The 21,282-nt window shown below is 42.1% G+C and overlaps 1 protein-coding gene across 1 annotated transcript in view; it reads right to left on the bottom strand.

The window, feature by feature from the left end:
- Positions 1–634: 634 nt before the first annotated feature.
- ARPP21 (cAMP-regulated phosphoprotein, 21kDa) overlaps positions 635–21,282 on the bottom strand; it is a 203,078-nt gene continuing 182,430 nt past the window's right edge. Inside the window, exons 21-22 of the mRNA XM_009329989.1 lie at positions 2,605–2,756; positions 635–1,452 (exon numbers count right to left, since the gene is read on the bottom strand). Of these exons, the coding sequence (XP_009328264.1) occupies positions 1,195–1,452; positions 2,605–2,756 (410 nt within the window). The 3' untranslated portion in view covers positions 635–1,194. The remainder of the gene's footprint in view (positions 1,453–2,604; positions 2,757–21,282) is intronic.

Below are 21,282 nucleotides of genomic sequence, written 5' to 3'. Positions count from 1 at the left end.
TTGAGCATGGTGGGCCAGATTCTTGGGTTGTCATCTTTTTGTTGCAAAATGGCTTTATAGCTGGAGTACCAATAATTGGATAGAGCATCTCTACGTAGCAGAAGAATTGCTGGGTACTGTGGTTGCTACGTTAGTAGCAACCGATCTTCCAGCCAGTGAATGGGATATCACGGGACATCTATGGCTTCTTATGCACAACTGTTGTATGGCCTCTTGAAAAGGTATGTTTTTCTCACTTTTACCCTTCCGATTCTCTCCCCCATCCCACTGGTGGGGGGGTGAGCGAGCGGCTGCGTGGTGCTCAGTTGCCAACTGGGGTTAAACCACGACAGTATGACTTAGTAGAGGCTTGTAGCAGTGGTGAATTGTGTTTGTGACATTACTGGTCCTAGGGATTGGAAAAGCACAAACTTAGTTTAAGATGATCTGGTACATCATTCATTGAACACTTTCTGGATGTCTATGCTACAATTTCCAAGTGGTCTTAGCGGTTATGGTACTGCATGCTAAGACAGGTATGTTGCCTTCCATAAGCCCATTAAGCATCATTCCCCCCTTAGCTTCACCTGAAACAAGACAATGCAGAACCAAAGGGAAGTTCACTCACTCAGAAACAGAGAGGAGACCAAGCAGGTGGTAGAAACATGACCTTTCTCCATGAGGTCAAATAGCTTTATTGTGATTAAGCACTACAATACAGTATATATCCATAAAAAAACTCTATAGTGTATATAAATTATTCCTTCCATTCAGTAATTCTTTTTTTTGTTTTCGTTTTTTATTCATTTCCATTACAGCTTTGGTACAATGTGATTTTATTATATTTTTAAATACTTTTAGCTTCACAAACTCAACACAAAGTACAAAACTAATCCGAATCGGGGATATTACAATCTACACAGTGGTGTTCAGTGGTAGGAAAAAATCTTACCTCAATGAATTCATGTCACTAGCTAAGCTATAAAGGCATACCTAGCAGACATGACAAAAATATGCACCATTAACCAGCAAACATTTTTTTTTCAAAATTTTTTTTTTTTTTTTACAGATTTTTCCAGCAGCAAATCACTTGAGCATAGTCAGTTCTTATGTCCTCAACTGATAATCCTGTTGTGTTCCTCTTCATTTGAAGGCCATGAGTTATTTGTCAAATAACGCACCGCTATCCTCGTATATCCACACTAAGCCACAGTGTCAGTACTTGACCTGCCACCCTGCATTGTTAATGCTCGCACAGTTTGTCCTGCAGCTGGCAGAAATAACTGGAACGTTATTGGACGGGCAGTGTGGGGCAATCAACCGTAGGTTGTTCTGTGGGGCAGGAGGTATGACATTACAGTAGACAGGCATTCCAGTGGCTGTAAGTGTTCCTTGACCTGATTGATTAGGTAGCATGATTGGTTGTTGATATGATTGTTGCGGCAATCCTTGAGAACCCTGGGTCATTGGCACCTAGGTAGGAATACGGAAATTCGTAGGAAAAAAAATATAATTAGTAAACAAATTAAAGTAGGTCCCAAGCATTCCTATCTTCCTTCTAGCTGAATTTGAGTATACAACACATGTTCTGCCAAAATGTGTCGTTCTCTGCTGCTCAGAACTGTTCTCATCCCTGAGGATCTTCTTTTGCTGGAGAAGGGTTAAAGAGAAGTCTCTCTGCTCCTGGTCTAGTAAGTGGCTCTATCATGATCTGGCTGAATGTGGATTTCCGCGATCAGTGCAAACAGAAGACTCAACCCTAGTATATCTAGGCCATCTAAAAGGTCTAAACCTTTAACCTGATCGTTAACCTTTAAAACACATTTTCAGTACGGTACTTCTGAACACATAAGGGGAAAATTTTACCCACGAGCAATTCCCTCATTTCCATCTGGGTTTGCTGTAGTGTTTTCAGAGAAGCCGAGGGAAAAGATGAATGGCTGCTCAGTCAGTGCAAACTATTAAAATGAATTAGATGTCATACAGTTTTTTAACTTTCCAGAGGGACCAGCAGGAAACGTAAGCACAGGCCACCTCATAGGCTCTCACAGGCTCTTGGCATATCTCACAGAATCCAGGTATAAAGTTGAGGAAATATGTCTAGGTAACTCAGGGACTTGGTAAAAATCAAGCCACTTCTCTCTCCCCAAAACCCAATAAACAAAAATCTATCTGGCTACAGCTTGTTATAGAGGACATGGTGAGATCCTTGGCAGGAGCCTCCACAGATGAGTAATCTTCAACTGGATCAGGCAAAGCTCTCAACTTCATTACAGGAAACAATATTGCATTAGCAAAAAAAAAAAAAAAAAAATGTTCTGTCTTTTTTTTAATTTGTTTTCTTCACAGGAAGAAGTATAATTCCATCACCCTTTGTGACATTTTACCCGCACTGCAGGTTGTAATAAATAGTTCATTTAAAGAATTCCCAATTCAGAATGAAAAATCGGGAGTACTAAGAATATGTAAACAGGAAGCAAAGAAACCAATTTGACTTAGAAGCGTACTTATCAGGAGGCCTCCCTGCCACACACTGTCCTAATGAAGACTGTTCTGTGATAGGAAAACTTAATTCAGTTAAACACTCTCCGAGAAAATCAGTCTTTCTTTACGGCTTCCAAGTACCTGATAAGACGACATGGCTGGATACTGCACCATCATGCCTTGCACCTGATTTCCCTGTTGATTATTCATCAGGTTCTGGCTTTGGGGTGGCTGCTGGATTCCCATGAGACCCTGGAACCCCTGCTGTTGGTTCGGCAGGACAGGCTGGTAACCTGGAAAAAGAAAGCCGTCTTCAAATACCCTGTTGCTTGTAGGGGCAAAATTAAAACTGTTCTAAGGAACCGCAAAGGATTCCATCATTTCTCCCCACATCTGTCAAAAAGTTGCTCTATTTCTAGAGAAGCATTACTAGAAGTGAAAATCGAAGGGGACTAAACAAATGCTGAGAGTTGACAGGCCTGGCAGGCTAACACGAGTGGGCAGCACACTTTCCTCATGCTCTTCAACCCCATGGCAGAGACCACCCTGAGGGACACCTGACTGTAGCACAGGATTGTGAACTCCTGAACAGACACAGGGTGCTACTGGCTTCTGGCTGCTTCCTCAGAGGCAAAACTCCCACTGGCTTCAAGGACATCAGTATTTGGCCTTCACAGTCTAATCTGGTAGTTTTCTTTCAGGTCACGTTTCTTATCTTACCCTCTTACCTTTCTTGTAGCGCGGCTCCCTAGCATGATGTAAACAGAGAAGGCTTTATTTAATCAAGAAGAACATCTGTATACACACTGGCTCTTCCTTGCAAGGCTTTTTATACGATTAGAGCATATTAAGGGTCATATTCCACCCTACTAGCTTCGTGTTTGGCAAAAGAGGACAATCATAAAAGTTAGGGAGCACCTGGTCCTCCCCGTTGCTCGGTGAGAACACTGCTGACGCACGAGTGACTGTCCAGGGATGAGAAGTTGATGCTTCTGTTTCAACCTGCAATCAGCTCTGTGTTCAAAGTCACCACAACATTGCAGGTTTTCTGCTGGGACAGCTCCTCTAGGACTAACTGAGAAATAGGCAAAGTCTGGGTGATCTGGAGGGCAAAGCTGCTACTGAGGCAGAAGCGTGGATGGGAAGTGAAGTGTGGACGGTGTGCTGCTGGGCAGCAATGCCATCCAGCCTGAGAATGAGTCTCCCTGGATGGAAGTGGGCTCGCCAGGTGATGCTACTATTTAGAGATGAAGGATTTTGCAGAAAAAGTGGGAAAGGAAAGGAAGATGCAGAAAGATCCTGTCCTTGAAAAATGCAGCCAGCCACAGTCATTAGAAATCTATGAATAATTTCTCCTTAAGACATTCCCTGTCCTTTAGCACTCATATTTTTTAACATGCAGTTATGCAGTGCACTATTAACTCTGTAGCGATGTTCTCAGAATAAGCATATTTCAGGCAAAGAAGAATTATCAGGAGCAACGCTGTGTTATTTTTATATGAAAAATGTGTGTCAAGTCCGCTCAATTTATATTCATGAATACAGTACACCATTCAATATACTTCACGAATTCGAAATCATCACCTGGGTATTTCTTCATTATGTAAGAAAAACAAAGCAACCAATATCTCTGTTTCTGCAAGTCTATTGTCAACTGATAGCTTCCCTTCAAAATCTTTTCTGATGCCAGAGAAATGTCGGGTATCTCTGATCAATTTTTTAGCATTAAAGATGCCTTTCCACAGATATGAGATTAATGTCTCCAGTCAACTGAGCAAAATAAAAAAAAAAAATCATTCCACAAGTGATTAACTTGGCTGGGATACAGCATCAAACATCTCCCAAATGCACCAGATTATTATACATTCAAAGTTGCTCTTTTCCTATGCACAAGCACAGTGTCAGCATATTTTTTAGTCACAAAAATTACCAACATCAGAAGTGCTGTAACTGAGTTTACAGAAGGCTTATACAGCAATAATAAAATTGCAAGTCCTCTTCTGCTCCCGTACACCAATTATGGGGGAGGAGGGGAAGAAAGGACAGAAATAAAAAATTTAGGACTCCTATTCTGGTATTTGCAAGACTGGAAGTTTAAGCAGAGAGGAGTCAACTGACAGCAGAAGCAGCAACAGATAATTCATCTCATGTCACTTGTGGCTGTCAAAGTAAGTCCCAGATGTTGTAATGAACGACAGATTGATGGTGGACCAGGGATCAAGTGACGCTAAGTTGGGGAATGCAGTCAAACATCGGATCTGGGCTCACAGAGTTGGACCGTGATGCGCTGGCACAGGGTGGTGGACTGGTGCTCTGCAGACAGACACCACTGGGGTCAAGCAGAGAGAAGCCCTTCTGTTATCTCTAGTAAATATAATTGCATTACCATTACTTTAGTCAGACTACTGCTGATACTCTGCTGTATGTTTGAACATACAGCTGTCTCTTCACCTCAGCTTTGTGTTCCAGATTCTCCAAATACGACGAATTTATTGCCCAGTACAGACATTACTATCAAACTGAAACAAAAAAATTATGGAAATGACTAAGTATCTACCCTCATGCTGAACGTGTAGGCATCCTCTCATGGGGGTACTACATGTACCTCTGCCCTGAAAATCTCCTCTGTATTAGCAAACACTGCTTAGTACATGGCACAACCACTCCATGTTTTAGGTGCAGGAATACAAAAGGGGGACGGGTTAAGAGCTGAGGTCCATTAGGTTATGGATTATTATTTTAACAGTCTTATTACTCTTCAAGGACTTCAGCAATTTCTCCTGCCCGTAGGGCACGTGCAACCCTCACCCCTGTCCCAACATGCAGAGTCCTGCCTACACCCCTGGGAGTCAGAAGACATCTTTCCTACTCCCTCTGTGAGCCCTTTACAACCCTCTGACCACACAGACGGGCCTCAATACAAGCAGAAAAAACACTTCACATGCACTCTAACACACTTCCAATGTGATTAGATAGGAGTAAAGAGGTATTAATGTAAGAATCCGATCACGTTGTCTCCTGAACCTTCTTTGCCATTAAGGGAAATTAAAGTCACTTCTTTGGCCCAGGAAGAGGTACTGCAATCTCCTGACCACTAGCTCCCTTGATTTGTGGGTGGAAACAGGGATGTTTAAGAAGGTTACTGGCCTGCTTGCATCCTTGCAAAGATGCTGGCTGACATCTCTTCCTCACTTAATATTCTTGGACTTGTTTTTAATTATTGTTAGTACCCTTTGGAATATAATGAAGTTATGGATGTCAGACCTTGCCGCAGAACCCCAGTAGAGCATTTGGTCAAAATCCAGCTTCCCCTCTGAGGCTCTGCAACTCCAGTGAAGCCACTTCCCTTTACCTGATAGCAAAGTCTGACCCTTTACTATGTTAAATATATGAAGAAAGATGCAAGTTCATCTATTCCATTGAACATAAAAACCCGATAAGGTACAAAAATGTACTACAATAGTGCAGACAGGGTACAGACTATGAAAAGGTGAATTAATTTATCTACAACATGCTCTTTAAGCAAGAGGAAAATGCTGTGAAAAAACAAAGAAGCCCAAGTCTGTTGTGCTAGACGGCTTCTGTTTCAGCACAAATGCAAGGGGAAGGAATTGGCACTCTACGTGGCAATCCATTTGAACAAGAAGTTGTCAATATCAGAAGCCAGCTGCTCTGAAATTTCCAGCTCCACAGCCCAAACTTTACAACTCTGACTCTGCATGACACGTAGCATTTGAAACGCATCCTTCAGTGTTTACTGTGTGTTGATGTCTTCATACGTTTTTGCGCACTGGCCAGGAAAAGAATGGAGATGGGAGAATTGAGAGTCTGCGTAACCAATAGTCTTAATACCTCAACCTTTCAACAATGTTCATGAAACGGTATCATTCTAGCAAATCTTTCAGGTTTTTTGAGGGCACAAACTATCATAGATCGCTATTCCCCCCAAGCTATTTATTTTGTACACACACAGCAGTTTCAATCCCGAACTCAGCTCTGCCATACTTTTGACATGCTATTTATTTTTCAGTGAAATGAAAATAATACGGTGTTCTCAAAAGGCTTGGGAACCGACTGCAGCGCACGAAAAGCCATGCATTGATGGGCAGAGATGGATGTTTTGGAGCTACACAGGTGTCAGGAAACGAGCAAGGAAGTGGCACCATGCTTTCTGCAGCAATAATTTTCTTCATACTTGCTCTTTTGCTCATTAGCTTTCATACTACATAAAGTGTAATCCTTAAAAGCCTCTTTACTGTCCCCTGAGAACATACATACGTGGGTTATTTTCTAATGGCAGTACACATCAGATGAACCATGCTATTACTGCAAGCTCCAGGGCCTCTTTACTGCAATTATACCATCCTGCTCTATGTTATCTCTGCTACAAAGGAGGATTTTTTAAATCAGGGCAAACATGAGAGACATTGTTAAACAACCAGAGGAACAAATCGTGCACAGAATTTCAATGAATGCCTCAGAGGAAAAATGAGCCTTGGATTGCAGTCGGAATGGAAGAAGCCGTCATACCATCAAGGTAATTCTCTGAACCTTTACAGCCTGCATCACCATGCTGACAGTCAGCTAACTTAAACATCCCAGGGGGAGAAAGACTGCATGGAAGACCCACAAATGTTTTAACTTCTTGATGAGGCTACGGAGCTCAAAAGATAAAACGTGGTGATTTTACACCTCTGCCAGTAACATCACCTACAGCTGTTAATTAAAGCATATTTGGTGCTCTACTGGCCTCAGCATACATGCTTCATGAATGGCACGTCCATGTTTGGAGGGACCTTTTCATTGCCCATTTTGAATTTGAAGCATATATTAGGAAGATAGCTTTGTACTACGTGTATCAGCACTCTGGGTAGAAAGTAATCAGCACTTTGGCTGATGAGTGCGGCAGTCTGGCACAAGTCCCTGAACTGCAAATCTTATTGTACTCTTGCCACTTGAACAGAGTCCTTGCATCTAAGCCCATCCGATGGAAATGCATAAATTCACAGTGGTTTTGATGTGAAATGATTTGAGACCTCATCTGCTCCCTTCCTGCTTCGCTCAGTGTAATGAAGTTGGCTGGGAGAAGCCGAGCCAACCTCGGCGACACACTGCAGCAGCTCAGGTAAGCAAAGCCCAAAAGAAATTCAAAAGGGAAACCTCAGCAGGGCTAACTGGGCTGGATGCAAGGCTGTTCAGCTCTGGCCACGCTCCTGCCTGCTCCACAACTACTGCAGTGCCTTTCTCAGCCTGGCACCTCTGCCCTACAGCCCCGGTATGGACCAGCTCAGCCTCTGCTGCAACTGCCACCGGGAGCACGGGGGAAGAGACTGAGTTTGAGTTCCCAGGGAGAAGCCAAGGGGAGGAAGCACCACCTCTGGGTGCAGACACCAGGGAATACCCTGCTATGTACTGAAAATAGTGTAACAGCAGATTCTGCACCCAGTCCCTTGTGCTGCACTTGCCACAGGAGCTTACATTTGCAGAAGACTCCCCAAACCAGAAAGGGCAGAGAAGAGAGCTACAAAAGTGATCTGAGGTCAGAAAGTGCACATCTTCCTGGAGACCTAATGAGCTCACTCTGCTCAATTTATTCAAAAGATGGATAGGTATCTGCTGGTAGATAGTTCTTGAACAGAATAGGGAACAGCTTAATAAAATTACATGGCTGGAAGATAAACCTAGAACTTTTCAGATTAGAAATAAAATTCAAAGTTTCAACAGACCCTATAATTATCAAGGGGGCAATTTACCCAGAGAGGAAGCACATTTGCTATCACCTGAAACCTCTAAAACGAGGATGGACAGCTTGCTAGAAGATATTCATCAGTTTAATAAGAAGTTCTGGGAATAAAGATATGATTCGAGTGTGCTCTGTGTCCAGTATTATTCAGAGCATTAAATTACAGCTTCCAGACTTGAAATATTTACAAAAATTTTAGCCAGCTAGCTCTTAACACTTTTCCTATCTTCCAAGGAAATGACTAATCTTTTGCATGTGAGACAGTATCCTCTTCCCAGTCTGCTTCCTTTGATCACATACTGGCAATGCCACCCAATTCACTCCACAAGTAGGAAGTTCACCTGTGTACGGTGGATATTCTAGGGGCTATTTCTGGCCTATTTTAGTTTACTTTGCCCTGGCTGGAGTAGTGCTCAGTAGGTTTTGTAGGCTGAAGAATATGATAGGTATCTATTCCCACAATTTTACTAGGCTACGTTTTCCTTTACTTTTTTTAAAATAAGCTAAGGGTAAAGTATTAAAGTGGCTGGATGTAGCTTTTACTCTATTATCATAGAAACTTAAAACACCCATGATAAGTTACTAATCAGAGAAGAAAAAAATGTCATTGTAAAACTATAATTCAGTCATGCACACATCAGTACATCTCACTTATTTGCCAAAAGCTCTGAGTTGGTCCATCCTAAAGTACTTGCAAAACTGGAAGGAAGAAAAAAAATGAAGCAAGCAGTTCAGCAAGATCAAACGCTTTGTCTCGACACAAAGAACCTTTTGATTCTCAAACAGACCCTAAATGTTATCTGTAAAATACGAGGAAAGGAAGCAAGGTTGGGGAATCTTGTGTTTAGGACAGTTGGCCAAGCTGTGGGAGGTGCATACGGAAATCCCTTCCCAGCACAACTGAGAGCAGGAATTTGAGGCAAGGGGTTTCTAGCAGCCAGAACAAAGCCCTCCCTGCTACAGGGGTCCGTCAGTCCCTCCTGCTGACACTCCTTACCTTGCGTGAGATACTTAAGTACTGGGTTGCAACCAGATGTTTCACCTCCTACATGAACATTGTAATTACCAGCTACAAAGTCTCCCCATATACTGCTCACTCTAGAGAAGCGCTGCTCCAAGGCATTGTGCTCAGGCTGGCTTCTCACATCCAGGTGTTAGGCGTTAGATTTGGGTGGCTGCTGAGGAAATCAGGTTTTTTTTTTTCCATTATGCAGTTGGTCATCACCTGGCCAGTTTCATTGCAAATGATGGACTAAATGTCTCATGGAAAACATAAAATTAAGCTATAAATTTAAGCTGATTTTGATTTTAGCCTCACCCCAAAGTGTCTGCAGTTTGGAAGACTCCCACAGAAGAGGCACTAATTAACGTCTCCCTGCTGGTGTGTCATTTTCTGTGTGAGTCTGAAGATTTAAACTGCATCTGGTGCAGCTGGAATCCAAAACACTTTGTAAACAATTTTGTAGTTTCAGCTTGGATCTAAAATCCAAGGCATGCTGCAAACCAAATCTGCTGCAGTTGATCAATCCACTCCTACTGTGTCTGCTTTCTCTCTGCAATACACATAAAAATGTCTTGACCTAGGAAGGTATTTGGGCTTTGTGTTCCACTTGAAGACATCATAGATAATTTATGGGTGTGAACTGGATACCATGTGAGCTAGAAGGACAAATACATAATAGCTTAATGCTAAAAATCCATCCCTTTCCCCTCAAAACATAAGACCATGCAATTATTTTATTTCATTTTCACACACATACAAAGAAAAAAAAACAAGAATACCTATGCCTGAAATAAAGGAGTCTTAAGAAGCAACAGATTAACTTGGAGTTATGAGGTGGCTTGTAACACACATAAAACAGCACATGTGCCAATAACCACAGCAGCACACAGACTCCTCTCCTCAGGGCACTCCACAGGCTCAGACCCTCAAAAACAAGAGAAGCCTTTTGAGATAAGTGACTTACAGTTTGGCTTCTTTCGTTTCGGGTAAAAGCACATCCCACTCCAGCAGTACAGCTTGCATGGGAAGGCACGGGGCATTACGCTAGTTTTGTTTTGCAAAACTAATGACATTGATTCTTTCAAGTTGTGCAAGATCAAAACAATTTTTAGCTAATGGCACTCCAGTTACATTCACTGATAACACATAACACGGTAAATATATTCCTAAACTGATTACAATGACAGCGACTCGAATAATTCTTTGCAGAGCTGGGGTTATAAAACCGCAGGATTTTGAACTTAGAGTCTCAACACATAATTGCTGCCAGAATCATAGCTCCCTGGTCCCTAAATTGGCCGTAGCTTTGCTGAGAGCACATTCATGCTTCTTGAACCTGGTAACAGATCAACAGCCACATTTCTTGGCAGACCCACAGAGAAAAGAGCTGTATTCAGCTGCATTAAGGAACTCAGCAAGATGTATATGCATCAGAGATATGAGCCAGTAAGATTTATTACTACAAAAGAAAGAAGAAAAATACTGGTTAAAGACAACTTGTCTGTCTTCCCCTCCCCCTTTCTCTCTCTGGCTTACAAAGCTACAAATCCCACAAAATCAATAGTGCAAAAACCTCTTTGTCCAGCTTCAGAAGAAGAAGAAATCAAATTTGGAATTCTGCTGCAATTTTGCATTATTTCAGAGCGACCTATTTGTTGGATTTGGTAAAAACTGCTGATGAAAACACCCTGAATACACAAGAAATTTTTTTGTGGATAACAGTTCTGAAATCCCCCATGTGGCTAGTTCTGTCCAACTGCCAAAGCAGGATCTGTCTTATCTAGCTGAACTGCCCCTCCTTGTCCTCTTCATTTATTCTTCCTCAAAAAGCTATATGAAATACTGGTTTTACTTGTTTTGCAACCCCGGGGGCTGGAAGAAACCCAAGGCACAGAGCATCCGAAGCATAGATGGTTTCATGTGCTACTTGAGACAACACGGCCAACTGGGGGCACTTCTCGGCTGCTAACGAAATGGGAAAAATCAGGGGAATAACACAACTCCCCTAGCAATGCAAACCCTCCCCGCTCAAAAGATGTGCAGGATCAGGGCCTCGCAAATCTATTTTTTTAACTCTGCTTGTCCCATATAAGCTGGAATAAGGTACATCTTTACAAAAGCTAAAAGAGAGAGTGCTTTGTGCGCAGACTTTTCCTCAAGAATAGTCACTGCATAAAACAAATGGCCTCATCTAGGTGGTAGAAAGCCTCCAGTTACGGTGGTTTAGATTACGCCAATGAGAAATGATGAAAGTAACACCGCGTATCACATGTAAGATTTAGAGCTTCTTACATGTCAGCACCAAAGAAACACCCATCACATTTTCTTCTACTCTTTACGATGCCAAGTTCCAACTGCTGGAGACAAGGGATAGCACTATCTTTTAAAAAAACATTTATATGCATGCTTGCTGTCCTGTGGGGGAAAAATGTTTTTGCAGAGAGCACTGAACTGCTATTTAGAGCCTTCTACTTCATCATCCAAGCAACCACCTTTAGGGCAAACATGCAAAATCATGGATACAATGGATTTATGAATCACACCCACCCCTCAGTAACTTTTCCACACCTTAAAAGAGTTGTTTTAAAAGTCGGTGACCTCACTACCAAGTAAGAAGGCCCAGACAAATAAGCGGTATGATTAAATACTTTCATTATATACCTAATGAAATCACATACTGTAACATCTTCTGAGACTAAAATTTTAATTAAGGCAGGCTGACATTTTGGCTTCTTTCCCCCCCCTCCATGTTCCAGGGGAACAGCAGGTAAGGTCAAACAAAAAGCTTATGTGATAAAATTGCGTGAGAGAGCTCCTGGGAGACCTGGCATTATTAACAAGAACATGAAGGGCAGCACAGTTGAACAATTCAAAGATAAATGATTGCATTCAGTTTACTTTTCACTATCAACTGGAGAACCTGAGAGCACTGTTATTTGACAAGAAATGTATATAAATAGGCGTCAAAAAAGAGCTTGAATAGATATAAATATAGAAGATTCAAGTTTAGGGAAACGTTTTTCTTCAGTTTAAAATCTGGATCTGTTCTTTTACCTGTCTACACAAAGTATTGCCAAATTATAGGGACAGCTTTAAGAACAACTTGCTACTGGTAAGTGGCTTGATGCTGAAAATAAACCTGTTCTTGCTGAGAACCTAAAACCATGTTATTACATGACACTTTAATAACTTATTTTATTCTCTTTTCAATATACTTTTATTTTATGTTTTGAGACCATTTAGCACTGTTCCTGTTCTTCAAAAACGATTACAAAAATTATTTGCTCCTCTTCTTGAAGATAAATCTGAAGATAAATGGAGGGGCACCTCTTACAGACACGGTATGTAACTCAAAGCTTCTGTAAGATTCAGAAAAGAAAATTCTATTTTTAAGACAAAATCCTTTTATCTCACTTCAGTAAAAATATAGAGGGAGCAGCCAGCTGCAAGCCAAAATAATTGCAACACAATAATGCAGGGCTCCATTACAGCAGCATAATTCTGGTAAAGCAGCTGATCCAGGATCTTGGCACTTACCCAGACCCTAGAGCCTGACTTAAATGCATTAACCCAGACAAAGCATGTGCAGCTGTTTTGGTAATCTGAGGCTTCTGCATTTTATTGGAGACCAGGAGAAAAATAAAAAAAGTCATTCAGCCAGCAAATGACACAGGTGATAGAGAGGAGGAAAGTATTTCATGCTTTTGAACTACGTTAATCCATGGAGTCACGTGAACAGGCTTGACAGCTCTGGGGAGATGGGCTTTGGAAAGCACTTCCCTTTGGGCAGCATGATGAGCAAGGGTTTACACTGGAGCGGTGTAGATGTCCAAAGCCAGCTGAGGTGCCTGCAACGAGAGTACTGCAGGACCTGAAAAACATTATTCTGAGAGGGGTGAAGCCTTCGCATCCCCACAGAGCTAAGCCGCTGAAGGCACGTATTGCAAGCTGGTGTGCGGTTCTCGTAACATCAAGGAGCTCCCAACTAGCGCTAGGGAAAAACCAAGTATAAGCCTTCTGCTCTCAGCCCCTGCCCACCAATCCCGCCGACGTTAACGAGAGTAAACGCACACCCATGGGCAGGCCAACAGACCACTCTGGAGAATTTGTCGGTTGCTCTTAAAAGAGCTTTACTGCTTAAAGACCAAACCAGATGCAAATCTAGTCATAGCCCTTACTATGGCTATAGACTGTTATACTGCTGCAGTCTGCTGCAATTCCCCTTTATGGGATTTTTGAATAGCTAATTTAATTAATTAGCTAATCCTGAACAGTATGTTCAGGATTCTGCTGAATTCAGAGACAAAGTGTCCATACATTCTTGCAAAGAAACTGAGTTTTCTTTAAAGCTAAGATTTACAGTTAACTGTGAAGAAGTGAAGCATATGATTAACTATTTTATTACTATTATTTTTAGGAAAAAACCCAAAACAATAGCTTTGGCTGAAGACTGCAAGAACAAAGTGCTCTTTTCTCACCTCTCTACCCAGAAAACAATTGCAAAATATAACCTTTGTTACAAATGTATTCATTTTCACATGGGAATATTTTTCATGCGAAATGGTGACTTCCTGTAGTTCCGGGCAGGAATATCAGTACTGTAGCTGGTACAAACTTACACTTGGTATAAATTCAAATCCTTATTAAAAAAAATTGGCACTAACTTAACAGTGTCGGCTACCGTGCAAACTTCAAGGAATAGCTGCAGTCCTTGCACTGAAGATGGCGCATTCCTGAATAGACAAGACAGCTGGAGATAGAAAAATAAGCACCCAGGCGAAATAACTTGCCCAGAGAAAAACAGCAGAACTGTACAAAACTTTTCTGGAAAATACACCAAAATCTCTGTGCACTGCCTCAGAGAGCACTAGTGCTTACAGCCCCATCCCGACTAGTGCTTAAGAGCCTGCTCGGGCAGGCTGCCGCTCACCAGCACAGTCACGGAGATGATGGTCCATGTGCTCTCACTGCTTCTGCCACACTGTTTGCTTCCACGCAGCTTCAGGTACAGGCTCCTGCCCACACCCTAGGCATCGGAGGAAGGCTGCAGTGTGCTGGTGATGCACGGTTCACCATACTGTGTTGCATTTTACTGAGGGCAGAACGGGGTAAATAACTGCTAGCACCATAAATTCTCACTAACAATCTCTGCTTTTCACCCTTGCAAGCTGGGCTTTGTTTTGTGGCTCAGCCTCAAGGAGAGTTTTCATAAACACGACACCAACTGTAAATACCATCTGCAACAAAGGAATGGCCACTGCCTGATGGCACTCTTCCTCCCCACTGCTTCTGCATACACCTATAGGTTAACATATCAAATCACTGAGCAAGAGGACTTGTGCTTGTTTATTTACCTATAACATAAGGGCACAGCAAGTTATGGGCTACATCCCTCAGCTAGATGCAAACAGACGCAAGGATGATACTGAAGCCAACAGGACTTTGATGGAACATATGTCTGCCCATATGGGTCCAACTGCAAAAATATCATCTTTTCCAAGTGCACCCATGCAGAACATAATCCAAAGACTATTAGGGTTAGCAATCAACTTTAACCAGCTTTATACCATATTAGGAGCACTCGCCTGCAACACAGTGATTACTCTGGCCCCTATACAGCAGAGCCCTTAAGCATTTGCTTAACTTTTAAGCGTATGAGCCAGTTTCTTGATTTCGGAGCAATGATATACAGGCTTGAGTACACTTCTGGACTGAGGCCAGGGAACTCAGCCCCTTAAAGGAAGGGATCGCCAATGGGACAGATACTGACACATTTATTCACATTTATTCTTAGCATCCTTTAAAAGGCTTCTGAGAAACTTGAGCAGGCAGTAGCAATCAACCTGAGGAAAAAGAGGCTCCATTCCAATAAAATTCAGTTCTGCAATATATGAAATCAAACAATTTCTCAACTCTCTTTTTGCACAGCCACTGCTTAATCCACAAGCTGGAAAGTGGGGCAAGATGGGACTGAGCCTGCATTCACGCATGGCCCAATGCTCATATACATACATATATGAAAGTACCATTAGACTAAGCATTGGCTATGTACCAAGAGACGCTGGCAAGTAATAAACCAAATTGCAACCGGGGATGAGTCTAACCTACTTCACTTCTGCGGCACAGGCACAGAGTGCTCCCAGTTGTGTTCATCCTGCAATTAAACCCTTCTAGTTTACTAGTAGACCCTAGCCTACTTCTCTTGTCTTTCTTAATTACAAAGAGCTGTTAAGGAGATTGGGTTAGGCCTTTTCTGCTACTAAAGCAATCGTTATCATTAAGACCCTCCATTCCCATTATCCCTTGAGGTACAAGGCAAAAGACATGTAAATCCACTCCATTCTGTACCACTGCAGAAATGGAAGCACCGATTGCAATTCTGCCATATATATTGCTTTTGTACTTCAGATTACTGTACTAAAACTGGGCTGTATCTGCCAACTAAGCTTTTTTCTTGGAAGGAGGTGAACAGCAAAATCTACAGAGGAAGTCACTGCAGTGCCTGGTTAGCTTCATCTGTGGCCAAATTATTCATCTTACAAAGGAAAGAATACATGAGTAAAAGCCAAAAATGTCTGAAAAAGTAAAACCATTCCCTTTTGACATTCCAAATAGAACACTATCAATTTCTGAGACTTCAAAAATTTTGTTCAATTTACATTTAAAAAATATTTTAAATGAAATGAAACAGTTTAATTGTCCATAGGCAATTCAAAGGTTTTGTTTCATCTTTTGGGTTGCCTCGGGGGGGGGGGAACCGCCTCATTTATCGTCTCATTTCAAAGGAATTTGTGATTTTTTTTTTTTAATTAGGCAAGGAATCTGCACAATAACTCATTCACACAGTTTTATAAACTCTCTTGATAAATCAGGCAGCTGAATCTGCAAAGCATGCCTATCTCCATATCGCAGGCAAACATATTTTCAACTCTTGCATTGGGTGGGCAGAATAATATGAACTACATTTTTTAAAAAAAGAAAAAAGGGGAACTTTCACCTTTGCCTTTTCTAAAAAGGGTTTAGTGGCACTTTTGAAAACAAGGGTATTAACACCTAGAGACACAAGTTCTTTGTGTATTCACAAAAGAAATGAACAGATACGACACTGTGAGCAGCAAGCGGAAGAGACCGCTTGGTTTCTACATTGATTCCCGAGTGTCTCTGCCCAGTTGGCCAACAGGCTGACAGCGGTGCTTGGGACATGGGCAGACGTCACTCTGCCAGTCCCTGCCTCGCTCAAGCTAGCGGCAGTTTTTCTGTGGACTCAAGCAAGCCTGGAATCAGGCCTGTGGTCAACAGATGTCAAAATGTTCAGCCAGAGCATGGTTTTATTCAGCTACATGGAAATAAACCTCTCTTTGCCCTTGCCCATCCCCAGCTTTCACCGCAGAGCATGTTAGTCAGTTGGAAAACTCCTGCTATAGCTGGTCCAGTGTTATCGCTGCACAAGGATATTTTGGTTAACCCAACTAGTGCAACAGCCTGAGAAGGCTGATCTATCAAGCAAAAGCGTTGTATGTAGACTTGCACTGTGAAACCCGTAGGATCAGTCCTGATCTCCTTATTTCCCCTCAAGGTATCTGCAACTTGGCAACTGTAAATGATGCAAAATTTACTTTTATTAGCAAAAAGACAAAGCATGGCACAAATGTAAATGTAGGAAAGTCTCCTGAATATTTCTGCTTTGTCTGCTGTGTCTCTCTCCCAGGTGACGTCTGCTCTCAGAAATCACTGGGGCAGAGCTGCCACGGAGCATTTGCTGCCACACAGCACACTTAATAGTTTGCAACCCCAGCAAAGCTGTGTTTACAATCTTCGTGGCCAAAGGTATTTGCAAAGTCTGAACTTGTGAGCAATGCTAGCTAAGCATTCAGAGCTGTGGAAAACGCACAATAAAGACCATAAACATATGCAGTCTTCAACTCAGCATAAATACTGAAGATCAGCCTGGGTGTACGGTCAAGGTAGATTTGAAAGCCAGCAACAGAACTTTTTCCTTGCATACATCATAAATATTGATTGCTTTTTGCTTGCCTGGGACATAGTACACCCTGACTGCATTACTTCTCCTTTCTGCATATTAATTTTCTCATCTGTAAAATCAGGTTTTAAGGGGCGACTTCCTCATGAGACATTTTGAATTCCAGCAGTGCTGAGAAGTGCTATATACTCAATTGATGAAGTCAATGGAAAAACAACTGATATCCAATATAATATATAATATGAAGAGACCTTTGAGTGCTGAATGTGCTAAAAGTTACATACAGAGCTTTGCAAAATTTTCAGTTGGATGAAGAACCCTACTTTGATCCAAAAAAGATGGTGGTTCTTTTTTTGTCAGCACTTGAAAGGGTGGAATTTCAGGGCTGAATTCCCAGAACCCAAAGCCTGCCTATAGTGGCAGGAAGGTAAGGAAGAGGGCATAGTAAGAGTCATTTGCCATAGCACAAGTCGCAACTACAGATCTCGGCAAATCTTTGATTTGCCAGCAAACCAATACGAATAGGCATTTTGAAATTAACCTGGAAGGGTTTGCAAAGGCTTTGCAATGCTTGCTAAAAGGCAACTGCCAGCTCCCCAGGCTCAGCTGAGGTGGGGGAGATGTCTTCTGTGGGGAGACCAGGTTTCTTAGTGGTTTTTTCACAGAAACACAAGTATCCTCCATCCCTAGCTCCTCTGATCCTATGAAATGATCTATGCATGTGGGCAGGGCTATATATGCATTCCTATACATGCGATCACTGAATTTAATGCAGCACCATCATCCGAGTTGACCTTAGGCTAAAATACTTGTTTCTTTCTTACGTGGTCTGGATGGGGTAACTGATTTAATATACTTCTTCTGGGGCTGCTCAAAGTCAAACCGCAAAGCAACTGCCAGAAATGTCTCTCTATGTGAAATTTACAACATGCATTTCTGAAGTGGTAGCTGATGTGCCTAGCCAATCTGCTGAAAATGTCTGTGTAGCTAAAATTTTTGAAAAGAGAAAATCACAGGATCTGCAAACACATCTGCAAAATGTTCTTTAGCAACTACTGCTCATTCCGATTGCAAACCTTGAGAGTAAAACACTAACTTCTGTAATTGAAAAAGACCAAATGTAAGTCATACTTTTAGACTACTCCTCATGACCAGGAACTCAATCTACACCTATAAATTTTCCTTACAGTAGAGCCATTGTTCAATTTTAAACAATTAGCATAACTTCTTCAAACTAAAAAACAGATGAATACAATCTTCACAATTTAGCAAATACCTCTGCTGCAAATAAATAATTTTCTAATTATAAAAACCGACTACTTTATAGACCTTATTCTCATATTCTGGAATGAGCTATTGCATCAATTAAAAGAAAAGCACTTTTTTCCCATCATAGGAGAAGCCATGGCAAATTGGTTCATAAATATTCACTGGTATTTTAGGCATGGCCATAAAAAGGAGACATTTTACTGGCTGTCCTGCGAACAGTGCCTTTAATGTCAGAGCATCCCTGAGAAAGGAGAGCTGAGGAGAGGCTCTTGTTGCAAGGAGCTTCCAAGTAACAGCAAGGTCCTGAAGCATCCGCAGGTCACACTCAAACAGATCTACCACTGTGGCAGGAGAAGAAGAATATGATGCATGTGCTTGTGTCGGCCTAGAGCTTACAGTGACGTTACCAAGAACCTGCCTGGTGGGGTGGCTGAGCTGGCAGATGGGAGCAGTCGCACCCAACACACCTGGGACAGGGAGAGAGCAGGCAGACAGCATGAGCACAGTTGGTCCTTGCCCAGGAGCGTGGGTCTGGCTGCTGAGACACAACTTTCCCTCTCCCCAGCCCATGCCTGAGCCCGGGCTCCACATCGCAGCTCTGACAGTCCTCATGCCGCTCATGCTCCCGGCTGTTTTCTATGATTCAGGGGAGGGGCTCCCAGATGAAGGAATTAATTATGCCGTAGGCACAATTAACTACTTGTGACTTCCCTGTTATGCTGTCCTGCAGGTCCTCAGGTAGGCAGGCTTGTCTGCAACTGCTTTCTGGATTTGAGGTTTTTTATTTTAAATCCACACAATCGATTACTGTGGTGGATATTCTGCACAGATAGAAAATAAGCTCTATCAGGCTGGGAGGCTCCTGCATCTCCCCGCTGTCCTACTCGCCACAGAGACTCCACGGCCCTGGATGGCTGCGTAGCTGCTCTTCCTGCTACACAGCCGAGCAGGAGAGGAAACGAGCTACAAAACAAAGCTACCGCAGCTGCATGAACTGCTTAAAAGAATGAAAATTAACAAACTGAAAACAAACCGCAAGCGTTCCTTAGAGCTAATTAATAATAAAAAATAATAACTACTATAAAACACATCCCATAAAAGTACTGTCCCTCTTTACAGATCAAGGCAAAGTTTCAATTTAAAAAAAAATAAAGTAAAAAATCAGGACTGTTCAAATTCATTTGATAAAGTTAGTTATGATGCATTAGAATTTACACAAATAAAAGTCCAGAATAGTATCAAGACTATAAAGCATGAAGATAACATACTGTTCCGGCAAGTGATAAAACTGCTCACAGTGACAGCAGTGATTTATTGAAGCAATTCAAATACACTTTGAAAGTATATTAGCTTCGCCTCTGCCCACAAAGGGCGCATTTTAGCAGGGTAGGCCACGCCAGTGATAAATTACATACCAGCAAGAAGTGAAGGCAATTGGCAACATCAGATGCCCGAAGGCCCTGAATTACTGTAATAATGTGGTTTTCGTGATACCACCTCACATGCAACGGCATCTGAGCACCTAGAGAAATACATCAAAGCTGTATTTTCGTTGGCTTTTTGGAAGATAACGGTACGATGGTGAGAGTGGCTGGGACTTCCCAGCTAAAGTTGACATACAAAGCGTTTACAAATTGGCTCTGGAACAAAGTTTGGCACAGAAGGTCACAGTTTAAACACTACCTTTTAGATGGAACCTGAAAAATAACTGCCTCTTGCTTCCAGGTTGTAGGCACTGAAGCAAGCCACGGGCTGCAGACTTACAGGCTGTAAACCTACCGTAGACCTTGCCTTGCACCTGCCTGCTGCACAGCTTCGGCAGGACTGGTAAAGTGACCCAAGTGCTGCCATGGTTTAGCTGTGCTAATATCCAGAATGGGATGGGCACTTGGCCATATGGTGGTCACCACGGCCATGCTGACACCTGTATCATCACTTCTGTGAAGGAAGCAAGTTACTGGGCACGCTTGTTCACTGGTCACACCAGTTCAACCTGCAGTAAGATCCAGGCTCTTCCCATGGCTCAGAGTAGCACTGGTATAGGAGCATAGGTAAAGCATGATGCCGAAGTCTCCTCCTGCAGCAAGGTTTTACTACTGTAAACACATTGAAAAATTGTTTTAAGACACTTTGGGCTAAATTCTACCCTCTGACATGCTAGCATAGACCAAGATTGACTTCACAGTCAACCTGGACTTCATAGGGTGTCCCTTTGAAGAGAAGGCGTCCCTGGACAGAGCCATGGAGAGCCACGCAGCAGACTCTTCTCCTATTACCAGGGAAAGTTTAACAAATTGTATCTGCCTTCAATTATTACAATCCTCCCGTTCTGACATACTAGGAAGCACATATTTGTGTCTTTACAGCTCCTAAATTAAGAGCAACAAGAGAAATTCATGACTTGGTCAAAGCAGTTACATCTTGCTGTGGATCGAAAGAAGTTTATCAGCAATTATACTGTAATCGGCTCATACTCAAAAGATAAAGCACATTTAACAAAGAGTTTGTTTCTGGTGGGCATTTTAAACTTCTATTTAATCCAAAACACTCCCTTGGGAAGTGATAATGAATATCTATCTATTTCTACAATACTCATTACCATGTAACCTGAGGCCCTCAGACATATTGCATACTTATAGAATGAGTTCGTGTAACTTTTTAGAGGAAGTTGGCCATTTCTTGAGTTTATGCCAGTAAATGCCTGAGAGAATCATGTTTCTGTACATACAGTCTCCGTATGAAAGATGCCCCAGTGACACTGTAACTGAAGTGGTATAACACACCTCTATACAGATTGATACTTTAAAAGTAAGTAGCCTAACA

Source organism: Pygoscelis adeliae, unplaced genomic scaffold, assembly GCF_000699105.1.
Source record: "Pygoscelis adeliae isolate BGI_AS28 unplaced genomic scaffold, ASM69910v1 Scaffold368, whole genome shotgun sequence".
Taxonomy (NCBI): domain Eukaryota; kingdom Metazoa; phylum Chordata; class Aves; order Sphenisciformes; family Spheniscidae; genus Pygoscelis; species Pygoscelis adeliae.
The sequence above is the reverse complement of the archived record's forward strand: the minus strand, read 5'-3'. Positions and strand labels throughout refer to the sequence as shown.